Genomic DNA, 27,122 nt, shown 5'->3' on the forward strand with positions numbered 1-27,122 from the left:
ACCATTTCTAGAACATGTATGAGGAAGCTGGGTCCCGTGGCACCAGGCTTCTCATGACACAGAGAAATAAAAAGCAAAGCTGTATTGGGACAGGAAAGAGCAAAATGCAAACTACAGAGTTTCTTTCGACTGTGCGTGTGTGTGTGTGTGTGTGTGTGTGTGTGCGCGCGCGCGCGTCTGACCTCATAAACCTCCTCAAAGTTTGACTGCCTCTCACGTAGCCTAAACCCCAAAGCCTAAGGCTGCCACAGTTGAAAACCATTCCTATGTGAGTGCCTTTTTAAAAAAGGGATTAGCTGGGAAACCACCTGTTTCTATATGATACTTAAAAAGGGTTACTTTTAAAGGCAAGGTGTTTTTGAGTCACTGAAGCCAAACTTAAACAAAACAAAGCATTTTGTTTTTAAAGGCAGACAAGAGGGGCTCCTGGGTGGCTCAGTCAGTTAAGTGTCTGACTCTTGATTTCTGCTCAGGTCCTGATCACAGGACTGTGAGATCGAGCCCCGGGTTAGGCTCATACGCTGCGCTTGGAGCCTGCTTAAGATTCTCTCTCTCCCTCTGCCCCTCTCTAAAAAAATGTAGACAAGAATTTGCTTCTTTTGAATAATAAATTTCAAAAGTCAGCCATACACTTCCCAAATGGGAAGGGGTGTGTCATCATGGAGCAGTAAAAGCCAAACCTCACACCAAATTGAGGAAGACCAGAAAAGGCAGCTGGAGAGACCCTAATTTGTAAGTACTGTCCCAGTCACGAAGAAATGAAATTAGGGCAAGTTCAAGGGTGAGGAGTGTCATTAAAGTATCTAGGTGATTGTACAAAACCCCTAAAAGGCCCAGTGATTTCTGGGGTGGAAATTCCCAAAAGCCTCCATCGTGACTCACTATAATTTGCTGCCCTCAAAGCCCCCACTGGTTTTGGCAAACATCAGGGCCCCAGAGTTCCAGGCCAGCGGTAGTGGTATCGGGGAAGCTTCCGTTGGGAGAAAATGGGGGTGAGGGATGGGTGGTGGCAAAATTGCCTTATAAGGAAACTGTAACTCCTGGGAAGGCCTGGTGTTTCATCAAACTAGAAAAATGTTGAAGGGAAGATCCGAGAGCCCCAGGCGCCTCCCACCCAGAGTTCAGGGAAAGAGGAGAGTGAGGGATGTGCGTCCCTAAGAGAACATTCTTCTCTTTAAATCCACCTAAAGGCTCCGCAGTGATGTCTTCACCAAGCTCTGGAAAACAGAGCACCCAGCTCACAAAGGTCAGACCTGGACATGAATGCAGGGTGGAGCCTCCTGGGGGTGGCCACTACCCCCCCCCCCCGCCCGCCCCGGGAATCTCAAATTCCCCACTTTAAAGGGGAGATGGGGGCTCCCATGTCCGAGAGCGCAGTAACTTAAGGACTCCCGCAGGCATTAACCCTGGTTTACCTCCCAGGTGATGGGGGCGTGGCCTGGAGTTCCCAGCTTCCACCTGGCCTTCTGAGCTGGGGCTCCACAACAGAAAGGATGGGCGTTCCCTGGGATTCTCGTAGACATGCACATTGGGGCTCAGAGCTGGGCTGTCTGGGATGTGCTTCCTGGCACATAATTACCACCATCAAGATTATTATTAGCATTAGGCATTTACATGACACTTAATATTTTCAAAGCATTGTACTGCCGTTTAATTAGTTTTTCCCTGCAACATTCCTGTCGAGTCCGCACTTGATAGCTGGGAGACTGACAGGGGGAAGAGAGAAATGCTGAAGGTTGATGAAGAAGAGGGGATGCTGCATAGTCACTTGCCTTTTATCCTCTCTGGTGACCCAGCCAGAATCGCCACCCCCTACTCCCTGCAAATTCTGCACCCCCACTCCCCAGGGCCCCACTATGAAGGTACCTGTACCCCCCAGGAGTGTGGTGGGGGTGGAATCTCTTGTATTTTGACTCAAGGTCCAGACATCTTTCAAAAAAAAATGCGTCAAGTTCAAGTTCACTCTTACTCAAAACTGCTGACACCCTTAGTCTCATTCCAAACCTCTCCATTAAAGCAAGTATAAAATCCCAAGGTGGTGATTCCCAACCCTAAGGCAGCCCTGATAGGAAGGCTTTTAGTATTTGACAAATCCGAATTCTAATTCGGTCTGTTAAAACAGAGGAGGGGCGCAGGCCGGCAAAGGCTGCCTCTTGATGGCATGGAGGCTTCTTTCCTGGCCCTGAGAGCCCCAGCAGGGCCTTGAGAAGCCATAGGTTCTACTTCAGAGACAATAAGTCCTTTTTTGGTACAAGGCCTCTCGTTCTGCTCTCCTGGTTAAAGGCAAAAGCTCAGGGGAAGTGAAAGGGGAGGGATGCAGCCAGGGTCAACCAAGGAAGGAGGACTGAAATCTCTGGTGCTTAGCTGGGGTTCCCACCACCCTGGGGGTAAGGTCAGCCCCTCCTCTCCGCACACCTGTGCTTTCCTAAAGCAAGCCAGGCATATGTTTCCAGAAGTTGGCCAGCGGGTGACCTGGGGTCAAGATCGGGGTGGAAACATTTATGTCTCCTGGCAATGCTGGTCCTACGTCCCCTCCTTCCTTCCCTAGCCCCACTCCCATCCTGGTCAAAGGTGCTCCATGGGACCTAGTGACGACCCATCCATGGACCGCCAGGACCTGGGAGTGAAGCCATCTCGATGGGTGACCACCCCGGCATGGTTGGGAAGCACTGGGTCCTCGAGGTTTTGCCACGGGCCTCAACCACCCCTGGGGCCCCCCTCTTATCCTCCCAAGACAGTGGAAGCTCGAGTCTGTGGAAGCTCGGAGACTTGTCTTTGTGGGACCCGAGTTCCATGCACATCCCAGCCAGGTCCTCGCCTGCTGCCCAGGGGCAAGTCTGAAAAAGTCTGGGCTTTGGCGACCCCCTAGTAGACGCCTAGACCAGCCCCTGAGCCTGGAAGCCGGCTCCTGGAGGCAGTAGCCGGGGCCTGGGGGCCTACCCAGACCAGCATTTCTGTCCCCGTTGCCCAGCGCAGGCAACCAAGGCCAAGCGGGCTTCTCCGCACTTTCCGCGGTCCCTGCCTTTGGGAGCACGTAGAAAGAATGCGGACAATACCAGCCAGGAGAGGCTGCGGCCTCCACATCGCTCTCCTACCGGGCCTTTCGGCCCGATGGAAGCCAAAGATCGTCTTCCCGAAGAAAGCCGAGGCTTTGGGATTCCAGTTCTATGTCCAGGACTGGGGCCCGCATGCAAGGCATGGGCTGGGGGCTCACCAGACGCAGTCAAACCCCTGCGGCTGGGGAGAGCTCGGCCGACTTCAGGGCTTGGGAGCGCTGTGGCCTCGCGTCTGTGAGATGGAAATTTGAATCCTTGTCCTCCTTGGTGCCTGCAGGGCAACTTCGAGAGGCCCCTGAGCCCCCCTTTCCTCTAGAGCTGGGGACAGATTGGGTTCTCCATTTCCAGCTTGCTAGCCCTTGGGCTAGTTTAGGACGATCTGTGCCTCAGTTTCCTCCTTTGTAAGCTGGAGAAGGTGGTATTACATACCCCAGTAGGTTACAGTAAAGACTGAATGAGCTAACCCAGATGGAGAGCTGACAGCCATGCCCAGAGCAAACCCGATAAATACTGGTTATCTGTTCTATCATCCTTCCCTTGCCTTTTGGAGGAAGTGCTCTTGCTTGCATTCTCTCTCTCTCTCTCTCTCTCCTTCCCTCTTCCCTCTTCCCATCCCTAACTTTTCCCCTCTCCCTCTCTCTCCCCATCTCCCCCCCCTTCCCACAGCTCTCCCCTTTGTAGACCCGTTCCATCAGAATGAAATGTTAGAAATGTTTAAAATAAATCCGTTCATTTTCCTATGTCAGTCCCACCACTGAAATTGGTCAGAGCAGTGCAAATTGGAGCTGACATTCGCCGGCCACTTTGCAGTTGGCTCTGGAAGTTTCCCGCCTCTTGGTCAGCTCCTGGCAACACATTTGCCCCCTGGGGTCTTGACCTTGATTCCTGAAGTCAGGGTTCCCTGGCCACCTGGGAGAGTCTGGAGGAGCTGCAGGATACATACAGAGTCCGCGCTGTTTCCCGGTCCCCACCGAGACAGTGTCCTCGCGCCCACCGCCGCTCAGCCCAGCTTCCCCCCAGGGCTCGCCACAGGCGGGTGTCCCGACTGTGCTAGGCCCGGGCCCGCAGCTCCCGATTTCTGATTTCCGAGGCTGGCCTGGCTTAGTGGGGAGGCAGTTGACCCCAGGACAGCTACACGGAGGCCAGAAGGCGCCAAGTTCGGAATTCCAGGAGTCAAGGCTGAGGGGCTGGGAAAGTGCCGTCACAAACTGTGTGAGTCCCCCAGGCACCAGGAACCAGAATCTCCAAACACCTGGCCACCAGTGGGACTGCAACTTCCCCGAGAGCGGGCGAAAAATCCCGAATCACACAGACCATTGGGACGTCAGGGACAGACCACCAACTAAGGCTTCAGAGCTCGGTTTGCATTCAGACTGCTGGTCACAGGACACATGATCGGACCTCCCGACCTCGATTTTTCCATCTTTAAAGAGGAACACTGACCCCAAGCCTGAATCCCAGTTGTGCAGGGGTTGTCAAGACGCTGAAATTCACCACCTCGAGGAGCCGGCAGTCCCAGAACGATTCCTGGACTCACCGACGGAAAGACCAGAAACGTCCTCTCCACTCGGAAAGCACAGGGTCCAGGGTTCAAAGTGGCAGCTCCTCTGATCGTCCCCGGGCGGGGAAGGGGGGGGGGGAGGACGGTGTTCTTATTCCCAGGGGAAGGGATGCGCGGCCTCCGCCCAGCTGCGGAGCTGCTTCGGGAGCTGAAGACCGGGTTAGCGGCCCGTCTGCTGCTCTGTCAGGCGCGGACCGGTTGGGACTGCCCAACCCGCCTAACTCGGCCCGGCGGCCCCACGCTTGGGCGCCAGGCCTTGCGGAAAGGACCCACCGCACGGAACCCGCGCTTTCCGCCAGCTGCGAAAACGTGAAACTCCGAGCGGAAGTTAGACGCGATCTCCCGGTAACTCGAGCAAAATATTGCCCCCCCCTCCGGTTTCCGCGCTTTATTAATTTCATGGAGAGTTCAAGGAGAAGTGATTTGAGGTTTTAGCTATCCTACATTGGTCGTAACGCTTGCCTTTTCTGCTCTCTGGGTACAGTCCATGAGGGAGCCTCTGGTTAGGGTCCAGTCCACTCGCGGCGGTGGGGGAGGACTCAAGAGTGCCCGTGGCCTCAGCCTTGTTTCCAGCCTCGGTTTTTCTTCGGTCCTCTCTTCCACACTGACCCAGATCCGGGGCCTGGGTCTTCTCTTCTAAGCCTTCCACATCAGCATCCATTACGTTCTCACTGGCCCCATGACACCGGTCCTCCTCATGGGTCCTCCCCAAGGCATTCACACTGCAAAGTGAACAAAGTTTTCTTGTTTTGTTGATTCTTTTTTAAAAAGGATTTTAGTAAATGGGCACTTCTCAAGATAATTCGGGCCAAGAAACATCCCGACCCCCATCAAATGAAATCCTTGGACAACAGAGAAAATAGTAATATAATCAAAGCAGCTATACATTAAATATGTATAAGAGATTAGGGTATAAATGGCGTATAAAGGTCCAGGATCTATTGAGAGTTAGAAATTGAAAGAAGATAAGACACAGGTATCTATCTACATTTACGGCTGAAATTCAATGCTAGACTCAGGGTCAGAGTTGAGAGGGGGTCAATCTAATCTAATTCCCTCAGTTTAGAATAAAGAAACAGGCTCAGAGAGGACGAGGGGCTGCTCAAGGTCACCTAGAAGACAGAGGGGCGAAGGAACCCAGTCCCTGACTCCCAACGCAGAGCCCACCCTACTGTGTGTGTCTCAGGCATTTTCTGCTTGCCGAATCACAGAGCAAAGAGCCCCTCGTGGGTTTTTTCTCTCCAGCTTTGACTTTCAGGAGGCGAAGCGATCCCAAGAAGGATCCCTTCCCGGAATCCCGTTGTCTTTCCTCGGTCAGGCATCGGCTGACAGCAAAGAAGCCAAGTTTCTTCCCCTCGGGTGGGGTACTGCAATCACAAACGTCTCTCTTGAGCACCACACAGCTGCAATTCTCCGAAAGCACCGACAGGTGGCGCGTTCCTCACAGGAAAACTGGCCGGGAATTCGCCAGCGCCTCTTCGACCCTGCTCCTAGCCCTAACCCCTCGCTGGCCTAGGGTCCCTGTCCCTAGAAAGGGGACAGCAAGGGGTGTAGCAGGGGGAGCTCAGGCTGGGTGCCGAGTGGTTTGAAAAGAAAATCCCTAGAAACCGTGATTCTAGCCTTGCGGCTCAGAGAGGCCTCACGCCCTGTCTAGGGGTCAATGAGCATTGGGTACAGAGGGCAAGGCTCTGCCCGCTCCGCCAGAGAAAACACCGGGACCCACTAGGGTCACCTCTAGGGGGCGTCATCCCCCCTCAACAAACTCGTCCATGCACCCGCTCATTCACGCATACTAGGCTGCCGCCTTTCTCAACCACCATCCCCGACTCCTGTCCTTCACCTATTTTTTTCTTTTATATTTGGAGGGTGGTGGGAGAATAGGGGGAAGAGGGGCGCTTTTTCGATTGCGACCATAATTGTCTGGGAGATGGGTTTCTTAATCTGCTCATCCATTATTGACTTCTCTAATATTTGGCTTTGCCCCTTTGATCACCAGAAGATCACATACTTGACTCCTTTGCATAACAATTTTGGGACAGGCGTCCTTAGCGCGGAGGGGAGGGACATGCATGGAATGGCTTTGGGTTAGGTTTTCTACCACCACGCCTCATTCCCCCCCTCCCCCGCAGGAAGTGAGGCCTGCTGAACCCCCATCCCTAACAGTACCATTCAAGCCTGGAAAGTTCTGAAGGTGAGTGGGGGGAAGAGGAAGCTGCTCACCCCTGCGTAGGGGGGTGGGGGGAACCATACGGCCTGGAGTGAGACCCTACCAAAGGAGGGACTGTGATCCTCCCCTTGCGTCCCACTGCATTCTCAACCCCAAGATATCCTGTCTTAGGCCCCCATTCCCCACCCCCCTCAACACACACATATTGGGGAGAGAGTGAACCTTACTTAGAGGTGAATGGAATGGGTTGGCAGCCAGGGAAAGGAGACCACTCTCCCTCATCTCATCCCTGCGCTCTCATCTGGGGTTTAGGCCACAGAACAAAAGTCAAACTTCCATGGCTCTGAGCTGGAATTGTCGAGCTCTGGGACAAGTGACAGCCTCTGCGGGACCTGACCTAGTCTATTCTTTCCTCTGGTTCTCAGTCGCAGCATCTGTGGAGTGGGCTTTGCGTCTATGCACTTCCTGAGGTCTCTTTGATCTTGACTTTGCCACGTGGTGCCCACCTCCCCCCAGTCAGGATTTAGGGCTTAGGACCTGCATAGGTGGGTCTTGGAGGGGAAGAGAAAACCAGTGGCTGTTTTAATCTATGTTTAAACAACAGCCTCCTCTGCCTTTGCATAGTTCCAATATGGGGGGGGGCTGCAGCGGGTGGGGAAGGGGGGTGGAAGGTGAACAGTTGGTTTGGGGTCAGAGCTCTCTGGTCCTTGCGACTTAATACACTGCACTTCCAAAGCCTCAGTAAAGGGAGTTGCTCTCATTCCCAGCTCGCACAAAAAACGCACACACGGAGACTATACGCATGGCCACGTATAGGCACGTACACCGGTGCAGAACCCATGCACACAACACTTGCACACATGAACATAGCGCAAGCACACACATGAGGATTAGCGGGACACTGAAAATGCACACAATCCTTCCGTACACACCCAGACACACATGCACACGCACTCACCTGGAGCCTCACGCACACAGAGTCACGTACAAACACACGCGCGAGCGGCGCACACTCTTCCCTCTCCCCTGTTTCTGCAGGAGCTAGCGGACAGGGAAGGTGGCCCGGGAAGGCCGCGGCATGGCAGTGACCCCTCCCTTCCCGCCTCACCCGCAAGGGATAGGGTCTGGGAAAGAAGGAGGTGGGGTGGGGTGGAGGTGGGGGGAGACACAAGGTTCTCGCCCCATTCCCTCTCCACTCCAGGCTCTTGAGACTTCCCTTCCCCGCCCGCTCCCCTTCCGGACTAAACTTTACCCTCCCTCGCCACCCTGCCAGCCTCCCGAAGCGCCGACCTCGGCTGGAGCCCGGAGCAAGTCCCGCATCCTCCCCGGGATGAGGGTCGGGAGGCTACGTCTCCGAGGACGAAAGGGGGGCGCGGCCTGGCTCGCGCCCTGGGGCCCACGGGAAGGGAGGCAGGAAGGCGCGAGCCAGGAGCCAGAGCAGCGAGAGCTGGGTGCGCGGACTTCTGCTTCCTTTACCCGGGTCGGTGGGAGAAGATCCCAGGGACACCTCTCACCCCTATGGGAGTCAAGGGAAGGAGAAGGAGGACAGTGTACTCGGGCAAACAGAAAGAACACGGTTTTTGGAGCTGCAGGGGTATTCATATGCAAAGGACTTGGATGCTGTGGTTTTTCCTCTTTTTTTCGAATTACTATCATTTTTTTGTCCCCAACTTTGAAGTTGGGTCTGGACCTCCCGGGGAGCATGGACTGAGCCAAGGGAGGGGGGCAGCAGAACCCAGAAGCCGCGCTGGCCCCTCCTCACTCGCTCCCACACTGGTACCCACCGGCGTGCACACGCTCGAGGCCAGTCGGTGTGGACTCCGACCGGCGCCGAGCAGGATCGAGGCGGGAGCCGCCACTTGGAAAGGTGGGGACTGGGGTGGGCTAGGGTCCCCCTCGGCCTGAGGGTGCCTGGGCTCAAGGGAACCTCTTAGGGAGGGGGAGGGGTGAGAGAAGATGAAAAGCAAAATAAAGGAGAGAAGAAAATTCCAGCGTAGACGCTGATTTCACTCCGGGTCTTATTATTTTTGTGGGGGAGGATAAACCATTAGCGTTTCAGTTTTGGTGTTTGGGTGGAATTCGGTGTAAGGAGAAAAGCCGCATGTCCGATTAAAGTGCAGAAAAAATATAGAGAGTGTGTGTGTGGTTGCCTTGTTTTGGGGAGACGTGAGCTCTAAAATCCTCAGCTCCAGGGGCCTGGTTAGCTGTGTGGGACAGCTCCTGAGTGGTTTGGGGATACAAAGGAGAAGGGGAAGGCTTTCCCCGTAGTTGGAGCCTGGGGGTCCTGCAACTCCTTCTCCAACATCGCCGCTCAGCCCTAACCCGGCTCATCAACCCGCCAGCAGCAACCAGTCTGGGGTTTGCGCGCTGGTGTCCAGGATGCCCGGCGCCGGCCCCGCAGGCAGTCGGCAGGGCTCAATAAGGAAACCAGGGCCCGGCGAGCCCTTTCCGAATCCTGACTACCGGTGCAGTTTACGAAATCACCGAAATGTTTCCCCCATTTCCCACAGTCAAGTGAAGAAAGGGCTTAATTTTTTCTTAATTTGATCAGGCTTGAGAGAAAAAAAAAATCCCCTAACAAAAACCCAAACCATTTCTAGAACAAAAACGGTCTGTCCTGTGAACTGCTTCCTCGGATAAAAGGGAGAAAACCCTGTGGGAAGGCAGAATGGTGGGGACATAAATCCAAATATTGAAATCCCCAAAGGGGACAACCTTCAACAGCAGGCACCTACCTTCCTCTCTTCCTTCCTTTTCCCTCCTTCCTTCCTTCCTTCCTTCCTTCCTTCCTTCCTTCCTTCCTTCCTAATTTCTAGGAACCTGGACATTTATGGGTGTATTTCATGCACATAGAAAAAAAATTCTCCCTGATTCCTCCCCCCTCCCCATCTTCTGGGCCATCTACAAACAAAGCTACCGCCCCAATTTCGAGAGTCAACAGAGCATTTTTATATTCCATGGTTTGCCTCCCACGCACCCCCCATCTCAGCTTTTGCCCTTCCCCCGCTTCCCCCAGTCCCACTCCAAGCTTCAGGCAGAACTGCTTAGGATCCCTAACCAATACCCAAGGAATCCCCCTGCACCCCCACCCCCCCCCCACATTATTATCGCTTCCAAATGAAGACCAAAACCAAGAGCGCTAATTGAATTAGTCTATTGAAAGGACTGTCAGGTACAATGACGTGGCTCGAGGCCCCACATTTCCCAAGGTCTATAGGCTTTGGGGACCTGCGATGTATAGTCTGACCTTCTGGCTCATAATAATACCGCGGCACTTGTAGCAGAAATCTCCTCGCATTCACTCCCAACAAAACCGCTGGTCACCCAGTCCCCGTAGGAAGGCTGCATGCTATTGTGTTGCGACAACTCATTCATGTCCCGCGCCACGAGGCCCCACCGCCATCTGATCTACACTCGAAATGCGATTACCACCGTGTGCATGCAACACGCTCGCACTCTCGGCCCATCGCGCACACGCCTGGCCAAGCTGCAAGGGTTTCTTTCACAATTCTCCTCACACCCATCCTCAAAAGAGAGGTGGAAGCAGGCAAGACCATGACATTTGTCTCTTCCTAAACGAAATCCAAAATTCTGCGGAAATGCAGGTTGGCGGGAGATCTCTGTTTTCGGAACAGCATGCACCCAAGCCCTCAGCACACACATTTCTCCGAGCCCAGCCGGCTGGTGGGGCAGACTCGGGCGCACACGCTCAAGTGTGCGTATACCAGCCTCCTTCCAAGCACACAAGTACACAGACACACAATCAGCGCTTTTATAGACTCCCTTTGTGGTTCTCACGTACACAAGCAAATAGACTCAAATACAGGCTTTGGCCCCCACAGCCATGGGCCACTCTGTGAATAGATAAGTGGTTTTGTAAGAATGGGAAGAGGAGGAACAAAGGTATAATTTCTCAGCCTTCACCTTGAAAAGCACTCATCAGTCTTCCTGCTTTAGGACCCTCAGACTTCTCTAGTACCCCCAAACACACAAACCTACTTTCTGTCTGTGTGGCCAGGTGCCTTTTGCTCAGTGGAAGCCTCTGTTAGCCTCGGAGAATGCAGAACATGGAGGAAATAGACTGGGACTGGGAGAAAGGCAATAGGATTGGGGTCTCTCTCTATCCTGTTTCCCCCACCCCCCCCACACCACCACCAGTGAAAGCCTCTTTGGGCCCCTTCCTTCCCTCAAGTGGGGAAATAAGCCATAGGGAATTCCCCCTCTTCGGCATTTAAAACAAAAAAAAAATATTTTTCCTTATTCTCCACTTGAACGTGGGCTGGGAATGGAAGCGGAGCTTGGGGACGATCTATTGCACAGATGTGGCTAGGTCAGGGGCCTTCTGTGGAGCCTCTTGCCCTGGGGAAACTGCACAACTCAGAACTTCAAGGCAATGGAAAGGGGCACTGGGTGTCTCCAAACTTCCATACCTTTGGCCCAGAAGCTAAGGGCGTTTGGAGAAAGGGACTCCATTCACTTCCTTGTAGATTTCCCTACCTGCTTCTGGTCAGTCTACCTCCTTGCCATCCCCACCTGGATATCTAACAAGTTGGAAGAAATTCCTTAATTCTCAAAAGCAGAAAGGAGTACCCCCAAACCCACAGCTGCACGAAGGTATTCAGACGTGCACACACATAGCTACATCCACAACCAACCCCTTTACCCACATACTCACAACTCACCCTGCCGGTAGTTCCTCACCCACACGCCCCGTCCTGAGCCCACTCCGAGTCCTCTGGACCCCCTCACACACCTATCTTGGCCAACATTTTCTCACTCTCAGCATACACACACCTCAGTTCCAGGCATGCTAGGACACCAACCCACTAGCATAGTATGTGCATTTTCAGGATGGAGAGGAGGGCGTGGGCCCGGGTGGGGGTCGTGGAGAGCTGACGGTGCTGGGTGCGGAGCATCCGGGGCGCAGGCCTGGCCTGGGGGAGGTGGGGGGGGGGACCAGGCAGCGCGCGGGAGCGCCGCCTAATCCAGCCGGAGCTCGTGGGCCGCGGGTGCATTTATCATCCCATTACTGTAACAAATCCGGGCTCCACTACATGAAAGGTAAAATGAATTACCGACGTTAAGCCGTCAATAAAGTCATTTCTGTAAATGGTGTCTCCAAAGGGCCGCCGCATTATTCAGCTGGCTTTATCAGCTGGCTGGAAATTACGTGGAAGAGCCGGGCCGCGCGGCGCGCGGGGCCGCTCACTTTGATTAAGCGTCTTGCCAGCGCGATGTGACAGAGCTTTTGACCAGGGTTTTATTCACAGGCCTGTGATGAACGCCAAGCTGATCAGGCGGAATGAAGAGTAATTAAAACCTATAAATTATCTTCCGCAGCCCTTCTCGAGGCGTCTCCTGCAGGCGAGATAAGGCGTCGAGACCCTATTTACGGCGCTGAAAGGGACCGCGGCGCACAAAAGCTACGCGGCTAAATAGGATATTGATAGTGTCCTAATTAGAATTTAATTAAGTACCCACGCTCGCTTGCGGGATAAAGATTTCAATTTTGCGAACTTAAATATAAATAAAATCCCACCCCCATTTCGGGGAGAAACGGTGGGGGCACCGGGAGATTTCGGGGAGCCCTTGGGTGTGGAACTGAAGAGGACCCGGTAGACTCCAAGGTGGGGTTGGGGGGCAGCTTGGGAGGGTTGAGGAGATCACGGTGGGCCTGCTTAGCTCAGCTCTCCCGAAAATGGTTCGGGCAGCCCCCAGGCCGCCGGGCAGGTCTAACCAGGATCTGTGAGAACCCGGGTATAGGAAGACGCTCGGCTGACCCGAAGATGCAGCCCGGAATCCGAACTCTCGCTCTCCACCAGCCCCTCTGAGAAACTTCGGCTTCTGCGGTGGTTTTGCCTTTTGCGGTTTTCGTTTTATTTTCCTCCTAATCCTCTGTGACTTTTCGGGGCACAAGGGAATTTTTTTGTATTGTCCTATAAGGCAATATCCCCGGAGACCCTTTCTCCGCCGTCCCAGTTAAGGATGGCGGTCAGGGAGAACAGGTTCGTTGGAGCTCCAAGCTAACACCCCTAAGAAGGCCTACGTTGCCGGAGCCTTTCTAGCCACTCTCCGGTACCCCAGACTTCAGGACACAGTCTCAGCCTGGTCCTCCCCAACAGCTGGTTAGACAAATCCTGCTGGTGTCCAGCATCTCACCTCCCCTCACCCCATCCTTGGAGACGGGAAAACTTTCAAGGTGCCTCGTCCAGGAAACAGCGAAAAAGAGCCCAGCGGAATGGAGACGGGTCTCCGTGAGCGTGGAATTGGCATGTGCCTCCGCGCTCCCCCAAAGCTTGGGAAGAACATGCAGGGCTAGAGCCAGAGGCCTCCAGGGAGTCGGGAGCAATTCCAGAGAGATCCGGGCAACCGGGATAAACTCGTTATCCACATCGTCAGCTGGCTAGGGCAAACACTTAGGGTGCAGTATTCTCATTTGTTTGATTTCACTTTGCAGGAAAATCTAACCGGAGGTTACCCCGAACCCAAAAGCCGTGCCTCGCGCACATCCGCACTCGGACTTGCTTAGCCCAGGGGCCCGCCCAGGACAACTCTACGATGCCCTGATGGCTTCGACTCTGGCGGCCAGGGAAAGGACAAGCGCCTGGCGCGACCGGCGCTCGGGCTCTCTCGCGCCCTCTGGGCTTGGCTTAATGGCGCCAGGACAGCTCCCGGGGGTTGTCGAAGGTCCGGACAGGGTAGGACAGGAATATGGATACTCCGGAAAGGACATGCAATGCAGCTGGCCGGTATGCAATGCAAAACCTACAAACAGACGGTGCTAGCTAGGCGCAGCTGGCCTCCGGAGTTTGCTGTTTATGAAAAAATAAACCGCTTCTCTGAAAGTAACCAACTCTAGGCTCTAGGTCTATTTCACATCTCTGACCCTCTTCGTCTCATCCCTCTCCCTACACACACACACACACACACACACACACACACACAGACACACACAGTGACATTTCACCCTTCATAGCAACAAGAAAAAGAAAATAAAAGGCTGTTTCTTAGGCATAGGGATGTAAAAGAGTCGAGGACCCTGCCTCCTGACCCTGTGCCCGGCGCGCACGCACCCATAATCCTGCATTTCTCCAACAAGTTGTTTATGGAGTTGCTTCTCTATTTGCCAACACCCCGAAATCCACCCCTCCCTGGTCTCCTTTGCCCCTTCCTCGGTCCTGGCTTGAAAGAGGGGGAGGGGCACGGGCGCGGGTGGGGGAGGGCGGGCCGGACGCGCGGGGCCCTTGCCGCGGCGCCCCCTCTCCGCCAGCGGCCGCCGCCCCCGGATTATTTATCCGCAAAGTCCCGCGCGCGCCCATTGGGCCGAGGCCCGGGTGTCAGCGCGAGTCCTGGCTCGCCATTGGCCCCGCACACGTGCGGCCTGACTCACGTGCTTCCGGTTTGAAGGCAAAAAGTGTGCCTGGGTGATTTTTTTTTTAAGCGAGAGAGTTTGTGCAAAGATCCGAGCTGTCAGAGATTTGAAAAAAAAAAAAAAAAGGCAGCCCCGGCGCTGGCGGAGACGCGCTCTCCCTGCAAAAAAAGCAAAGGCGATTAAAGGCGCTGCCAGCCTCGCGCTCTGGGCACAGCTGAGCGTGACACTCGGGGAAGTCAAACCCCTCACTACTGCCTAGGAAGATGGCTAGACTTTAAAGACTATTTTTTCCCTTTAAGAAAAAAAATTCTTGGAGCTTTTTTTCATTTTTCTTGCTTTCTTTTTTTCTTTTCTTTTTCTTTTTTTTTTCTTTTTGGCGTGGCTTATTCCCCATTTAAAACAAATCATTGAATCTGGTTGCAGAAAGAAAAAAAGAAATAGCCAAGTGTCTCCATATCTGGATGTCTACAAATTAGAGAGAGGGAGAGACAGCGAGATCTATCTGCTCGATAAGAGCGAGCGATCCAGGCCAGACGCCTGGGCTTTTTCTCCCGCACCCGCCCCGTGCCTTCGCTGGGGCTTCGCCGGCCTCCTTCCTCCGCACACCCCCACGGGCCGCTGGCAAAGTGGGGTGGGGAGCGAGGCGGGGGGGGCGGGGGCCGGCGCGGCGGCCGGGGCGGCGGGGCGGCCGAGCATGGAAGAACAGCAGCCGGAACCTAAAAGTCAGCGCGACTCGGGCCTCGGCGCGGCGGCGGTGGCGGCGGCCCCGGGCAGCCTGAGCCTGAGCCTGAGCCCCGGCGCCAGCGGCAGCAGCGGCAGCGATGGAGACAGCGTGCCGGTGTCCCCGCAGCCCGCGCCCCCCTCGCCGCCCGCGGCGCCCTGCCTGCCGCCCCTGGCCCACCACCCGCACCTCCCCCCGCACCCCCCGCCCCCGCCGCCGCCGCCGCCGCAGCATCTCGCGGCGCCTGCTCACCAGCCTCAGCCCGCGGCCCAGCTTCACCGCACCACCAACTTTTTCATCGACAACATCCTGAGGCCGGACTTCGGCTGCAAAAAGGAGCAGCCGCCGCCGCAGCTGCTGGTGGCGGCGGCGGCCGGAGGAGGCGCAGGAGGAGGCCGGGTGGAGCGTGACAGAGGCCAGACCGGCGCAGGTAGAGACCCTGTCCTCCCGCTGGGCACGCGGGCGCCGGGCGCCTCCTCGCTCCTGTGCGCTCCGGACGTGAACTGTGGCCCACCCGACGGCTCTCCGCCAGCCGCGGGCGGCGGTGCCGGTGCGTCTAAAGCCGGGAACCCGGCGGCGGCGGCGGCGGCGGCGGCCGTGGCAGCAGCGGCTGCGGCGGCAGCGGCCAAGCCTTCGGACAGCGGCGGCGGCAGCGGAGGCGGCGTGGGGAGCCCTAGTGCGCAGGGTGCCAAGTACCCGGAGCACGGCAACCCCGCCATCCTGCTTATGGGCTCAGCCAACGGCGGGCCCGTGGTCAAAACTGACTCGCAGCAGCCCCTCGTATGGCCCGCCTGGGTGTACTGCACGCGCTACTCGGATCGTCCGTCCTCCGGTGAGTACCCAACCCCGGGCTCCGCCATGTCTTTCGGCCCCGCGGACGCCCCCAGAACGCTCAGCCGCCGCCGTGCTGGGGAGAGCGGACCCGGCCTCGGATGCTCTCTTCTCTCACGCCGGCTTCCTCGTCCTCCTCCTCACCCCCGTCCCAGTCACAGCCGGGTGGGTCCCCAGTTCTGCGCTCCTGGCCTCCGTGGCTACCACACGAGAGGCTACAGCTCCTGGCACGGGAACCTCGAGTCTGGATCCTTCGGTTTTGAACTCCGAGGCCCTCGGGCCTTCTTTGTGTTTTACCTTTATTATCCTTAGAAAACACACAATCAGCCATTGATTTTTCTTCCAGGGAGAGGGGTGTTTAGAGCCCCGGGGGAAGGTGGGCCTAGTGATATGGGTCTGAAATCCCGCCAGCCAGGTCCTGCGGAGGCCGAAATGGAACAAGGCTCCGATCAGAGAAATAATCGTCACCTTATGTTCTTACAAACACAAACACCACCTCGATATTTTCTGAGGAGAGTTCATTTACAGAGAGATAGATTGGAGGGCACACAGAAAGAGAGAAAAGCCTTTGATCGCTGTGCCTCTTCCCCAGGCCGGGTAAGCTAGAGAGTCTGACCCGGGTGGGTAGAATCCAGGGAAAGATGGTAGCCAAAACTGTCGGTGCCCAGAGCCCCCGGCTCCTGGTTCTCAAGAGCTCACAGACAGTGGGAGTGGAGAGGAGACCGGTCCGGCTCGGGCCAGATCGCGGGGGCACAGGGTATGATCGGCAGCCTCCTCGGCAGCGTCTCCGTCGCAGGGCTTGCACATCCTCCCGGCCCTGCCCCTTCCTTTTCTCGCTCCTTTCTTCCCCGTATCTGCCAGTTAGCAGATTTCTGCCAGCTGTAGATTGTTTTTCTCGACTTCCTTCGGCCCTTTTCCCGCCTGTCCCTCGCGCTTGGAAACCCCGAGGCCGAGAGACCCTCGCTGGGACAGCCCTAGGCCTCAGGAGAGGAGGCTGGGGCCTGCCCTCCTCCCGGGGCGGCAGCGCCAGAGAGGCCGGTGGGCGCGGCGAGGAGGGCGGCAGGGGTTCTGGCCTACAATTGGTGTTCCGGGCACCCGGGTCCGATAGGAGGCCGGGCACAGCGTAGCCATGCGCCGCTCTACTCCGGCTGGTGTCTAGCCTCCCCACGGTTGCCGGCCGGGCGCGGATCGATGCGCGCTATCAGCCCCCGCCATCTCGAGCCCCGTTATTGACACGTCGGGCTCCCTGAACCTCCGAAAAGCTGCTTTGATTGACTCGCCTGATGGATAGAGTGATTGAGCTGTCAGGCTGTGCGGCTCAGGCTGGCCAGGAGGCTACGATTTTATTACAAGTGTCTGTGCCTCTGCACACACATACACAACAACACTCTCACCACGTCCCAGACGCACAACGTACAGCGGGGCCTTTTTGGAGATGTGCACATTTCCTGGGCCATCTCTGCCCGCTCAGCTAGTTACTAATCTAAACCAAGGCCGTCCTTCCTCCCCACCCCACCTCTCAGTCCTCTCTGCACTGAGCTTAGGAGTGGGCCTTGCCTTTGTTCTTGGCCAATTTCCCTCTTATGTGCCTGGGGAGGCAGCGTACTGGCTCCTCCTGCATGGGCAGTTCAGGGAGTTGAACCTCAACCCAGACCTGAGTCGCTGCAGTCAGCCAGGCCTGGGCTCTTTTGTCACAGGACAGCTGGTGACCCCAGGCGCTGGCCTGCCCCTGGAGCCAGCAGCCCAGCTTGTCACCTCTGTTCCTAGGTTTGGAGATGCTGGTGCAGACCCTTCTTTCTAGACAGTTTCAGATATTAAAAGGCCCGACAGGGACTTAACTTAGCTCAGGAATCTCCCATAACCACGACAGGGCCCACCAAGTAAATGCCGGAATACTTGGGTGTGAGGCTTACCGACAGAGCTGCAGGCTTTAAAGGCTGCCTCCTTTTTCCCCCTCCTCACCCCAGGGCTGGGCTCCATAGCTGCTCTCTTCCCAGACTAGGTTTTGGGAGAGACTTCACTTTCCTGGGGAGGTTTGCTGGGGCCTCTTCCCATATCCATCCTAGAGGCAAAGCACAGATTTCTGTCAGTATTGTCCCTCTGTCTCTCTCCCTCTGCTCATATTTTGCTCATGAATGGGGGAAGGATGGATGTAGTCTCCTTGCAAATGTCATAGATGGGCAGGGGAAGCAGGATCTGGCCTGTTTTTGTTATACAGGACTTTTCAATCCTGAAACTGTGGGTGATGTGTTCAAAAGAGAGAGAAGGGAGACCTTGCCTGTACAGCTGGGTGGAGGAATGGGAAGGGTCCTCTCTTTCTTACTGGCACCATCCAAGGAGCAAAGCAGAGAACCCTGGGGGCCAGGGTTATGCGGGTAAGGTGTGCGACTGGGTGAAAGCCTTGTTCCCCCTTCAGAGAAGGGGGTGGTCATTGTTTCCCTGGGACTCTAAAAAGGGCTTCGTGAAGCCAAAGAGAAGGGAGGAACAGAGAGAACATACACCAAAGACTTTGGATCTAGGCAAGCCCCTCACCATCCTCTCCCTATCCCCTTGTTTTCTGGGGTCAATAGCTACAAGCAGATGGGGTCTTATCGTAAGTGCTGGGTGTAGGAGCGCTTCTTGGGGTGGAAGGGAGGATGAGTTTGCGGCTGGCAATTCCCTCAGGGCAGTTCCACCCGGTGTCTTCACTGGGCCAGTCCTGAGCCTCTTTTTATTCCAGGGCCCTGAAGACAGCAGGCCCCTGACCTCCAACTCTGGGATCCACCGGATGGGGCTCCAAATGTCTCTCCATCTTGGATTATGGGATTTAAGCGTGGCACGCGGCTCTCTGGTTCCGAATTGGTGTGTGGGGTGCACGGACAACCTCGGCCAGTTTTCCTCCGCGGTCCTTCTGGCCCCCCAGAAGGGAAGTCTGCGACCCCAGCAGCCAGGCGATTGATCTCGGGGCTAGCCGGTGGGAGGGAGCCAGGGGCGCAGCAGGGCCTCCGCTATTGCCCCCGAAGCTCGGGGCGCGATCCCCGCTCGGCTCTGCAATTCTCACGGCTTCCTCTGCCCTCTCCCCCCGCCCCTCTGCCCTCCGTCCCCACCCCCACCCGGCCCTCTCCGCCGCTGCAGGTCCGCGCACCAGGAAGCTGAAGAAGAAGAAGAACGAGAAGGAGGACAAGCGGCCGCGGACGGCGTTCACGGCCGAGCAGCTGCAGAGACTCAAGGCGGAGTTCCAGGCGAACCGCTACATCACGGAGCAGCGGCGGCAGACCCTGGCCCAGGAGCTCAGCCTCAACGAGTCCCAGATCAAGATCTGGTTCCAGAACAAGCGCGCCAAGATCAAGAAAGCCACGGGCATCAAGAACGGCCTGGCGCTGCACCTCATGGCGCAGGGACTGTACAACCACTCCACCACCACGGTCCAGGACAAAGACGAGAGCGAGTAGCCGCCCGCCGGCTGGGGCCGCGCGGTCCGGCCGCCGCGCCCGCGCCCCCTCCTGGCATCGCCACCGCCGCCGCCGCCTGGCCGGCCCCACGCCAGGGGAGAAAGAATCCGCGCACAGGAGGGAGGGAGCAACAGGGAAGAGAGAGAGAGATTCTCAGAATGGAGAGTCACGTTTGAAGGAAACATTTTTAAAAAGGGAGAAAGACTCGGACAGGTGCTATCGAAAAATAAGATCTATTCTCTATTCACAGTATAAGGGGCGAAACTGCGAACTCCTTAAAGCTCTATCTAGCCAAACCGCTTACGACCTTGTATATATTTAATTTCAGGTAAGGAAAAGAAATATGTGTAGCGATCTCTATTTGCTGGACTTTTTATTAATCTCCTTTATTATTATTGTTATAATTATTATAATTATTATAATTATTTTATCCCCCACCTCCGCCTCGCTGCCCCCGGCCCAGTTTCGTTTTCGTTGCCTTTTTCTTTTGAATGTTGTTGCTTCTCCGGTGCCTCCCGCCCCGCATTGCTGGCCCTCCTTTCTCTGGGACTTTTCTTTGTGTGCGTGAGAGTGTGTTTCCTCGCGTGTCTGCCCTTCGCCTCTCCCCCACCTCCCAAGCCCCTTCTGTCGGTCTGTCTGTCCTGCTCCCCTTTCGTTTTCCGGAGACTTGTTGAGAAATACGACCCCACAGACTGCGAGACTGAACCGCCGCTACAAGCCAAAGATTTTATTATGTTCAGAAACCTGTAGTCTGAAATAAAGTGTACACTGTGCTCACGAGCCGCTGGCGGCCCTCCTCCTTGCGGGCTCGGGAAGGGCGTGGGCGCAGGGCACACGAGGGCCCCGCGCGCACCGCGCACGCACCGGGCGGCGAGCCCCGGGCTGCCCGGCCGGCCTTCCGATCACCGCACAACGAATACCCGGGGCAAGACGAGCGCGCGGCGGTAGAGGCGGCCCAGAGCCGGCTAGGCCCGGCTTTGGAGCGTGCGGAGGCCCACGCCTGGTCTCCGGTGGCGTCCCAAGGAGCCCAAAGGCAAAGAAAAAAAACAAAACCCAGTCCTGACTTCGGAAACACTGCCGGGGCTGTCCGGCTGCTCCCTGTGCCCGGCCAGGCCCAGCCTGGCTTTGGCCTCCTCTGGTTCAACCTGCTTCGCTCCTCGCTTCGGCCTGCACCTTTCCCTTTTCTTTCCTTCCTCCTCTCACAACCCAGTGCGGGGTTTGCTTGCGGTTTTCCCCTCCAGAAGCGGAAGGCCTTCCCAAGGCCGGGCGGAGGTGAGGGGCTGCCTCCAGTTCAGAGCTGCCCACTCCGGCGAGGGCGCTCTACAGCGGGCCTCTGGGCCTGGCCCCTCGGCCGCCTGGACTTCACCGCTCTTGGTTCGGAGAAGTGATTCCGTTGGCGAAGCGCAGGTGGAGGGTGGCACGGGGAGCCTCTCCCGGCCGGGATCTCCTGGTTCCGCATAAGGGAGAAGAGGCCCGGATGCTGGGAAGCGATGCAAAGCGGCAGCTCGGTCTGCTGCTGGGATCATTTGGGGGCCGGAATTCCCACGTGGGCGCAGGCCTGCCTCATCCAGAACCTAAACCTAAGCGGGGTCACTCTCGGAATGCCAACAAAGCCTTGCTTCCTGATTGAGGGGGGAGGGGGCACAGACACAAGTCTTCGGAACCCTCAGGACACGTGGACTTCCCCGAGGGAAATGTATGCACTCTAGCCCCTGACCCTGAGGCCTTCCCCCTCCTGGGCAGGCCCCGGGCCCCCTACTTTCAGGGACTAGGAGGAGGAACGGGAGGTCCCTCCTCAAGAGGTATCACCTCCCTTTTGTTCAGGTTTTGTTTTTTCATGGTAAATCCTCCTTTCCTCCTTTCTTCCTGTCTTCTGAAAAATGTGTGTATGTTCCTGTCCGTGTGTGGCTAGATATGTAGGTGTCCTTGCACACTTGTGTGCATATGTGATCACGTGCAAATGTACATGCATCTGAGGAGCTACCTGGTTTTGTGTGTCCCTGCATGTGTGAGTATTGTGCTCACTGGGTGTTCCTTTCTCTGTAATTAGATGCACACTTGGATGTTTGTGAGCTCGCGGTGTGTGTACATGTGTTCATTGGTGTTTGCACACCAGAATGCTTGCAGGTGTGTTTGTGGGGCTCACGCATGCATGGGAACTCTGTTTCTGTGTTCTTCCCTTGAGCTTCTCTCCTGTTGTTTTTGCAGGATTGACTTTGTGAGAAGTGAGAATGGTCATTCTGCCTCTTTCCTAGAAAAAACTTCTGGCTGATTTGGGGCCTCTATCTGGGGAAGTGACAGGGCTAGTACGCTCTGAGTCCCTGCTCAAAAGTTTGGGGGGCTGAGGTTCAATGGCCTGGAGTCGGAGAGTGTATTTGAGATTGCCATGGGTTCCCAACTTTATTGCAGTAAATCTTTTTCCTCCCCTTCATGCTTTCTTGGGGTGCATAGACTAACCTCTGCACACGATGGGTGCTTAACCACTCTGAGTGAAGAGTGGGAAGCAGAGGCCAGGGCTCTTCCCTGGGTTGGCCCCAATGAATGGTTTTCTTGTGGTTGGAAGTACATCCTTTGCCTTCCTTGGTGGGGGAAGGGGGGCCGGGATCTTCAAGCTCTCCAGGGCTTCAAGTTAGAGGGTTTGATACTTGGAGCCCAGAGTCCTCTTCTCCTCATCCACTTAGCTCAGAACATCAGGAAGGGTCCTGGCCACATCCAGATGTGGTGTTGGGGGCACTCTGCTCTACAGAGAACCTGATCATTTGAGTGCCTGGAAATGGGGCTACCCTTTCTTTGCCCTTCTTCACTGTGGCCCTTAGGGTCCCTAAGCCCCTCAAGACCACCAGATCTAGAGGCTGGGGCAGGGGCCAAGGCGAGCAGCGACTCCAGGAGCCATCCTGTTCCTTAAAGCTCTTCTTCACCACTCTCAGGAGGTCAAAGCAAGAGCTCTTCCCCTCAACCCTGGGGGAGAAAGAGGAGGTGATTACCCATCCCCAAGATTCTATTAGTGAAGCTTATAGATGTATCATTACTATGTAATTTGATTTCTTCCCCATATCTCCGTTTATCTTCCAACCACTACGGGCGAAGAGAATTTTCTTCTTTGTTCAGAGGAGGAAACTGAAGCTCGAAGACTTACGTATTTGGTCCACGCCTCTTCTGTGGCCGCGTGTCACCTCTACTCTTAACAACTGCCTCGACCTCAGGAATCTGGCCCAGGCCCTGACTTTCCTACCTTCTTGCTTTCATCCCCATTTTCCCTTCTTCCTGATTGGGGCTGAGGAGAGAGGAAGAGGACTCTGGTCAAACCTCTTTCTTGTTCCCCCTCTAAAAAAAGAAAGTAGTAATAATCATACACAGGCATTGATTTCTCTGATTTATGGGGCTGGCTTAGTGAGCCGCCTGTGTATTAAAAAGTCTGAGGTTGCACTGAAATAAATAGTGGAGTGTGCTATCCCAACTTCCTCATTTTCTACCTTTAAAAGAAAAAAAAAAAAGGTCGGATTGAACCATAAACTTAAATCTTCCTCAGCCCAGAAGGAAATACACACTAGCTGAGTCTAAACAGTATCGATCCCTGGCTCTTTCTGAGGGCAAAGGTCTCTGTTTCCTTGCTCAAAATTCTTGCTCCTTCAGTAGGGTCAGGGGTAGGCTGCAGATGGAGGAGGAGATATTGGGGTGTGTGGGGCTGCCTGGTATGTCTGTACAAGCTTCTGTGTTTGTGGGTTGTACTGTGAGGGAGCATTTATATAGGGGTGGCATTAAGCCCTTTCCCACCAGGCTTGGGAGGTGGAAGTGTGTGCTCGGTGTGTGTGGATGCCAATAGTGACTGGTGTTTGTGTGTGCACATATGGCCAATCCTCAGGCCCCCTAGGCTGGGCTGCCCAGGGCACACAGAGGGAGTGGCCTGCTACCCTGCCCCCTACCTGGCTCCCACTGCCCCTGGTGACCTATGGCAGGATTTTCAGAGATGATCTCACCAGGGAGGTCGCTGTGTCCCAGTCTCCCCCTACCCTAACTCCCCCATCCAATGCCCTCAGTAAAAGGCCTACTTGCAGGGGCAGGGGTGAGCCTTGGCTGACTCCTAGAGGCCAGAGGCCATGGCCAGGGGTGGAGAGGCCCTGGCCAGACTCCTTACCCCGGATGAAGGTGTCCGCTGTGGTTCTCTAGAGGGGTCATCAGCTCCTTCAATGGTTAGCCCAGATTTTCCTTTTTGTGCTGGAGAAAACCCATTCCTCTGGCACTTGAGGCTGCCTTCCGCTAAGCACAGACACAGGCAGGGGGCGGGGAGGGGCAGGGAGGCCTGGCAGCCGCCCTCTCTTAGCCTCTCCTCACCTCAGGGTGGGTTCAGAATGGAGTGTTCCCTCTGGGGGAGGCAGCAGTGTATGCTCCATCCCTCTGCACCCCGCCAGGACTTTGCTCTTCTCCCACTTTGAGCTCAGGTGAGAGGGCTACTCTCCTGTGGCAACTTGTGGAAAGGGACAGGGCTGGAGACTCTTCCAACCCCCACTCCTCCCCCAAATGCTTTAGGCCAGTCTTTTAATGAAGTCCCATTGTTGGAGGGGGTCCTCAGGGATTCTGGAATAAAAAGGTTTCATTTCACAGGCGGGTTGGGGGGGTTGGGGGAGGGTGCGGGGGGGGGGGGAGAGTCCAGAGAGAGCAAGTACCTCATTCAAAAGCACACAGCAAGTGAGAGGCCACCCCCACCCCCAGCTTTCCTAGGAGTCCAGTGTCCTGCCTAGTGAGCCGCTGAGTGGGTAGAGTTACTGCACAGCTGGCCACGCCGCACACGTGCACATGCTTCGCACATCAGAGAGCACAAGCGTGCATTCACCCGTGTGTGTGCATGTACACTCACGTAGAATCTGTGACCATATACAAATAAATGTGCATGAGCTGATGCATGGAGGTGTGTTCCCAGTGAGCACAGGGACATTGCCTGTGTAGAAGCTTCTGGCACACATTTATGCATGGTCCAGGAATACACATACTGGTATCCAACACATATCTTCCTGCCCCTTCCATGGAGGCCACCAGGGAGAACTGGGATGGAGGTGGGTGGGTTGTTTGGGTCAGGGCCAGGAAGGCTGGAATCAGGGCAGCCAGGGGAGTGATGGGGTAGCCCCTTCTCTCTCCCAGGAGGCAGTTGGGTCCAGGTGACTCTAAGCTCAGACACAAGACACACAGGTCCAGCTCTCTCCGGCTTTACAGTGTACCCTGCACCTTCCCAGGTTCACCTCCTGGGGGAATAGCAGGCCTGGAGCAGGAGGGGCCAAAGTTCCTAAAAACTGATTTCTCAGAGAGCTTGGTAAGTCCTGGGCCATTACAATTTGCTCCTTGGATTTGCTTCTAAATGCAGTCCAGGCTGAGGTGTCACTGGAGGTGGAACTCTGGAATTCTCGCCACAGATAGGCGGGTGGGTTGCTTTGGGGACATTTGCGAAGATTTCAGGCCACAGTAATGGAAGACTCTGGGTATAGGTGGGTCTGAAGAAAAGCTGGGATTTTCTGCGGGTGTGTAGGCACACACATCTTATCCTGAAAAGAGAACTAGTATCAATCACTCCAGACTGGGCTCTTGGTGGTAGGAAGGAGGTGGGTACTAGGAAGGAGGGAGAGTGGGGGTGGGATGGGAGGAGGGGGTAGGAGTGCTGTGTAGAGTTGGTGGTGAGCACAAGCATCCCCCCTCCTCCACTTTGCTGGGGGATGGGGTAAAACTCAGGAAGGCTTTTAGGGACTAACCAGCACCGGCAGATTTCTCCCTGCGCCCCTGCCAGCACGCAAGCGCACTGGAGAGTGTTTGGAAGCGCCCTCAGGGGTGCACTCATCCTCCCCAGGCCTGAGGACCCTACAGCCAGCGCCAGAGGAACACAATTACAGCGCAGAGGGAGAGGGAGACCCCTGCAGGCAAGACGGAAGGAGTCCCAGGAAGAGAGGGACCCACAAGTATTTAAAATTTGGCCACAAGGGCTGCAAGAGTGGGTAGGGCCCTGACGGAGACCAACCAAGTCAGGCAGAAAGACTCCCAGTTCTGCCATCTGATAAGGCTGACACAATGGGAAACTTGACCGATAAAGCTCTGCAGCTGCTTGGCAGCCTGGACAGCCTGGGGAGAAGCCACCATGAGTAGTCCCCATGTCTCCAAGCTGAAGGTAATTAGATGCTGAAGAAAACAAAGCAAGTCCCAGAAGCCACCTCAGCAGATCTCTCCCTGTCCGCTCCCCTTCACTTCCAATGAGCAGGACTTGTCCATTGGACAGGATGGAGACAGTTCAGAAGGGACTTCCAGAAATGTAAAACTAATAATAACATAATCATTATTTATTGCTAGCTCACACTGAGAGCTATTTGGCATAATTTACCTCATTCGACCTCATACGTTTTTTTGAGTTGGATAGTATCACTCCCATTTTACAGATAAGAAAAGTGAGGTCCAGGGTCGTCTTGCCAAGGTCACACCAAACCGCATTAAAACTTACACTGTAATAATGCATCGTGAGACTACCAGACTGATTCGCCTTGGCACCTGGCAGTATCAAGTCTCCACCATACGGAGACTTTGGCACAGGGTAGGGAGACGTAGAGGCTTGGGTTCAGGGATAGTGTCTGTCTTTTGAAATCTCAAGTAGGAGTGGTCCTCAACCCCCACCTCCCCACCCTGCACTCCTCCCCACTCCAAGCTGGTAAGTCAGGGCTGAACTCTTGCTCTCGCACCCCACTCCACCCAGGGCTGAGATTAGGTTCCCGGCGGTTCTGTCTTCTCCCCATTCAGAGGACCCCCTCCCTCCACAGTCGGCAGTGTCTGCCTGCCTCCTTCCTTTCCCACCTGCGCCCGGGCGGGTGGGGGCGGAAGCAGCCCGCCCCAGCCAGGCGTCTCCGACTTTGGCCTTGCTCCCCCCGGGCGGAGCGGCCTGCGCCCTGAGCGCAGGGCGCCTCGCAGATGCACTTCCGGTCAGCGCGGCCCAGGCCACAGGCCCCGAACGCCCCGAGCCCCCTCTGTCGAGTGGCGTGTTGGAGGTGGGAACGTATCTGGGGCTCGCCTTCCCTCCAGGCACTGCGAAACCCTAATTCTGCTCTCCCGGCTCGGACCGCGGCTCCTGAACCTCCGCTCGTTGGAGACGCGAAGGGAAGGGTCACTCCGGCCACGTCCTCGCCTCCGACCTCCGTGCAGGCGACAGGGACCCGCGCTCCTGCCGCGGCCTCTCCCCCGCCCCACTGGGTTCCCCCAAGCGACTGTTCTTTGTGCAGTTTCGATTTGCGTCTAGGCCGGGTTCGCGTTCCTTTCTGTCGTTTTCTATGGGCTTCCCAGCCCGAGTTCCTCCGCGTCCTTTGCTCCAAGGTTTCCGTTTTCCGCTCCGGAGGCCACCCTCTTGCGGCCACCCTCTCCGGCCTCCGCTGCGGGTGTGCCCGGGCGTCCCCGGGCTCCCCGCCTTCATTCTCCTCTCTCTCGCCCTGCTCAGCTTCCAAGTTCGCTCCCCGCTGCTGCGAGGGAGGCCGGCGCGTTCCGACCTTCCTGTCCTCCTCCCCCGGCCGGCGCGAGGGACCAGCACTGACCTTGCAGGCGGCCACGCTGCCCCCCCCCATATTCTCCTGTCACCCTCGCCCCTCCCTGACTCGATGGCTCCCAAGTCGTGGCCACTGGTGGCAGGGGAGTGGGGATGGCGCCCTTCCCCCGGCAGTAACGCGCAACGGCTAGCAATCTTGGCTGCACACGCCGTGGCTCCGAGCGGCCGGGCCTGGGGTCAAACCAGGGAGGAGGAGGGGTGGACCTCCAGGCTGGGAGATCCGACTTTATTTTTGTTGCTTCAACTTGTCCTGAACGGTTAGACGAGGCGCGCTCGCGCGCACACACACCGCGGGGAGTCCAAACCTCGCTGGCTCCACTAGCTGGCTGGACCCGCCCGCTCAGCGCCTTGCGCGCCCTTGGCCCGCCAGAAGGCCCCGGCGTCAGAGGGCTCCGGCGCCTGCCTCCGCCGTGCGTACTCGG

At 56.2% G+C, this 27,122-nt stretch overlaps 1 protein-coding gene and 1 long non-coding RNA gene across 7 annotated transcripts in view; one reads left to right on the top strand and one right to left on the bottom strand.

Moving 5' to 3' along the window:
- Nucleotides 1–1,627: 1,627 nt before the first annotated feature.
- LOC130544643 (uncharacterized) lies at nucleotides 1,628–15,354 on the bottom strand. Its single transcript, XR_008961069.1, has 2 exons — nucleotides 15,130–15,354; nucleotides 1,628–5,339 (listed from the first exon to the last, which is right to left on the bottom strand). It is a non-coding gene; the product is annotated as an uncharacterized LOC130544643 (long non-coding RNA).
- Nucleotides 14,266–27,122, top strand: part of EN1 (engrailed homeobox 1) — an 81,545-nt gene continuing 68,688 nt past the window's right edge. For all 6 annotated transcript variants that reach the window (XM_057317285.1, XM_057317277.1, XM_057317283.1 and 3 more), the window contains exons 1-2: nucleotides 14,266–15,709; nucleotides 18,823–19,467. In XM_057317285.1, the coding sequence (XP_057173268.1) occupies nucleotides 14,851–15,709; nucleotides 18,823–19,139 (1,176 nt within the window). In that variant the 5' untranslated portion in view covers nucleotides 14,266–14,850 and the 3' untranslated portion in view covers nucleotides 19,140–19,467. The remainder of the gene's footprint in view (nucleotides 15,710–18,822; nucleotides 19,468–27,122) is intronic.

The sequence above is a fragment of the Ursus arctos genome, unplaced genomic scaffold, assembly GCF_023065955.2.
Source record: "Ursus arctos isolate Adak ecotype North America unplaced genomic scaffold, UrsArc2.0 scaffold_1, whole genome shotgun sequence".
In the NCBI taxonomy this organism is placed as follows: Eukaryota; Metazoa; Chordata; class Mammalia; order Carnivora; family Ursidae; genus Ursus; species Ursus arctos.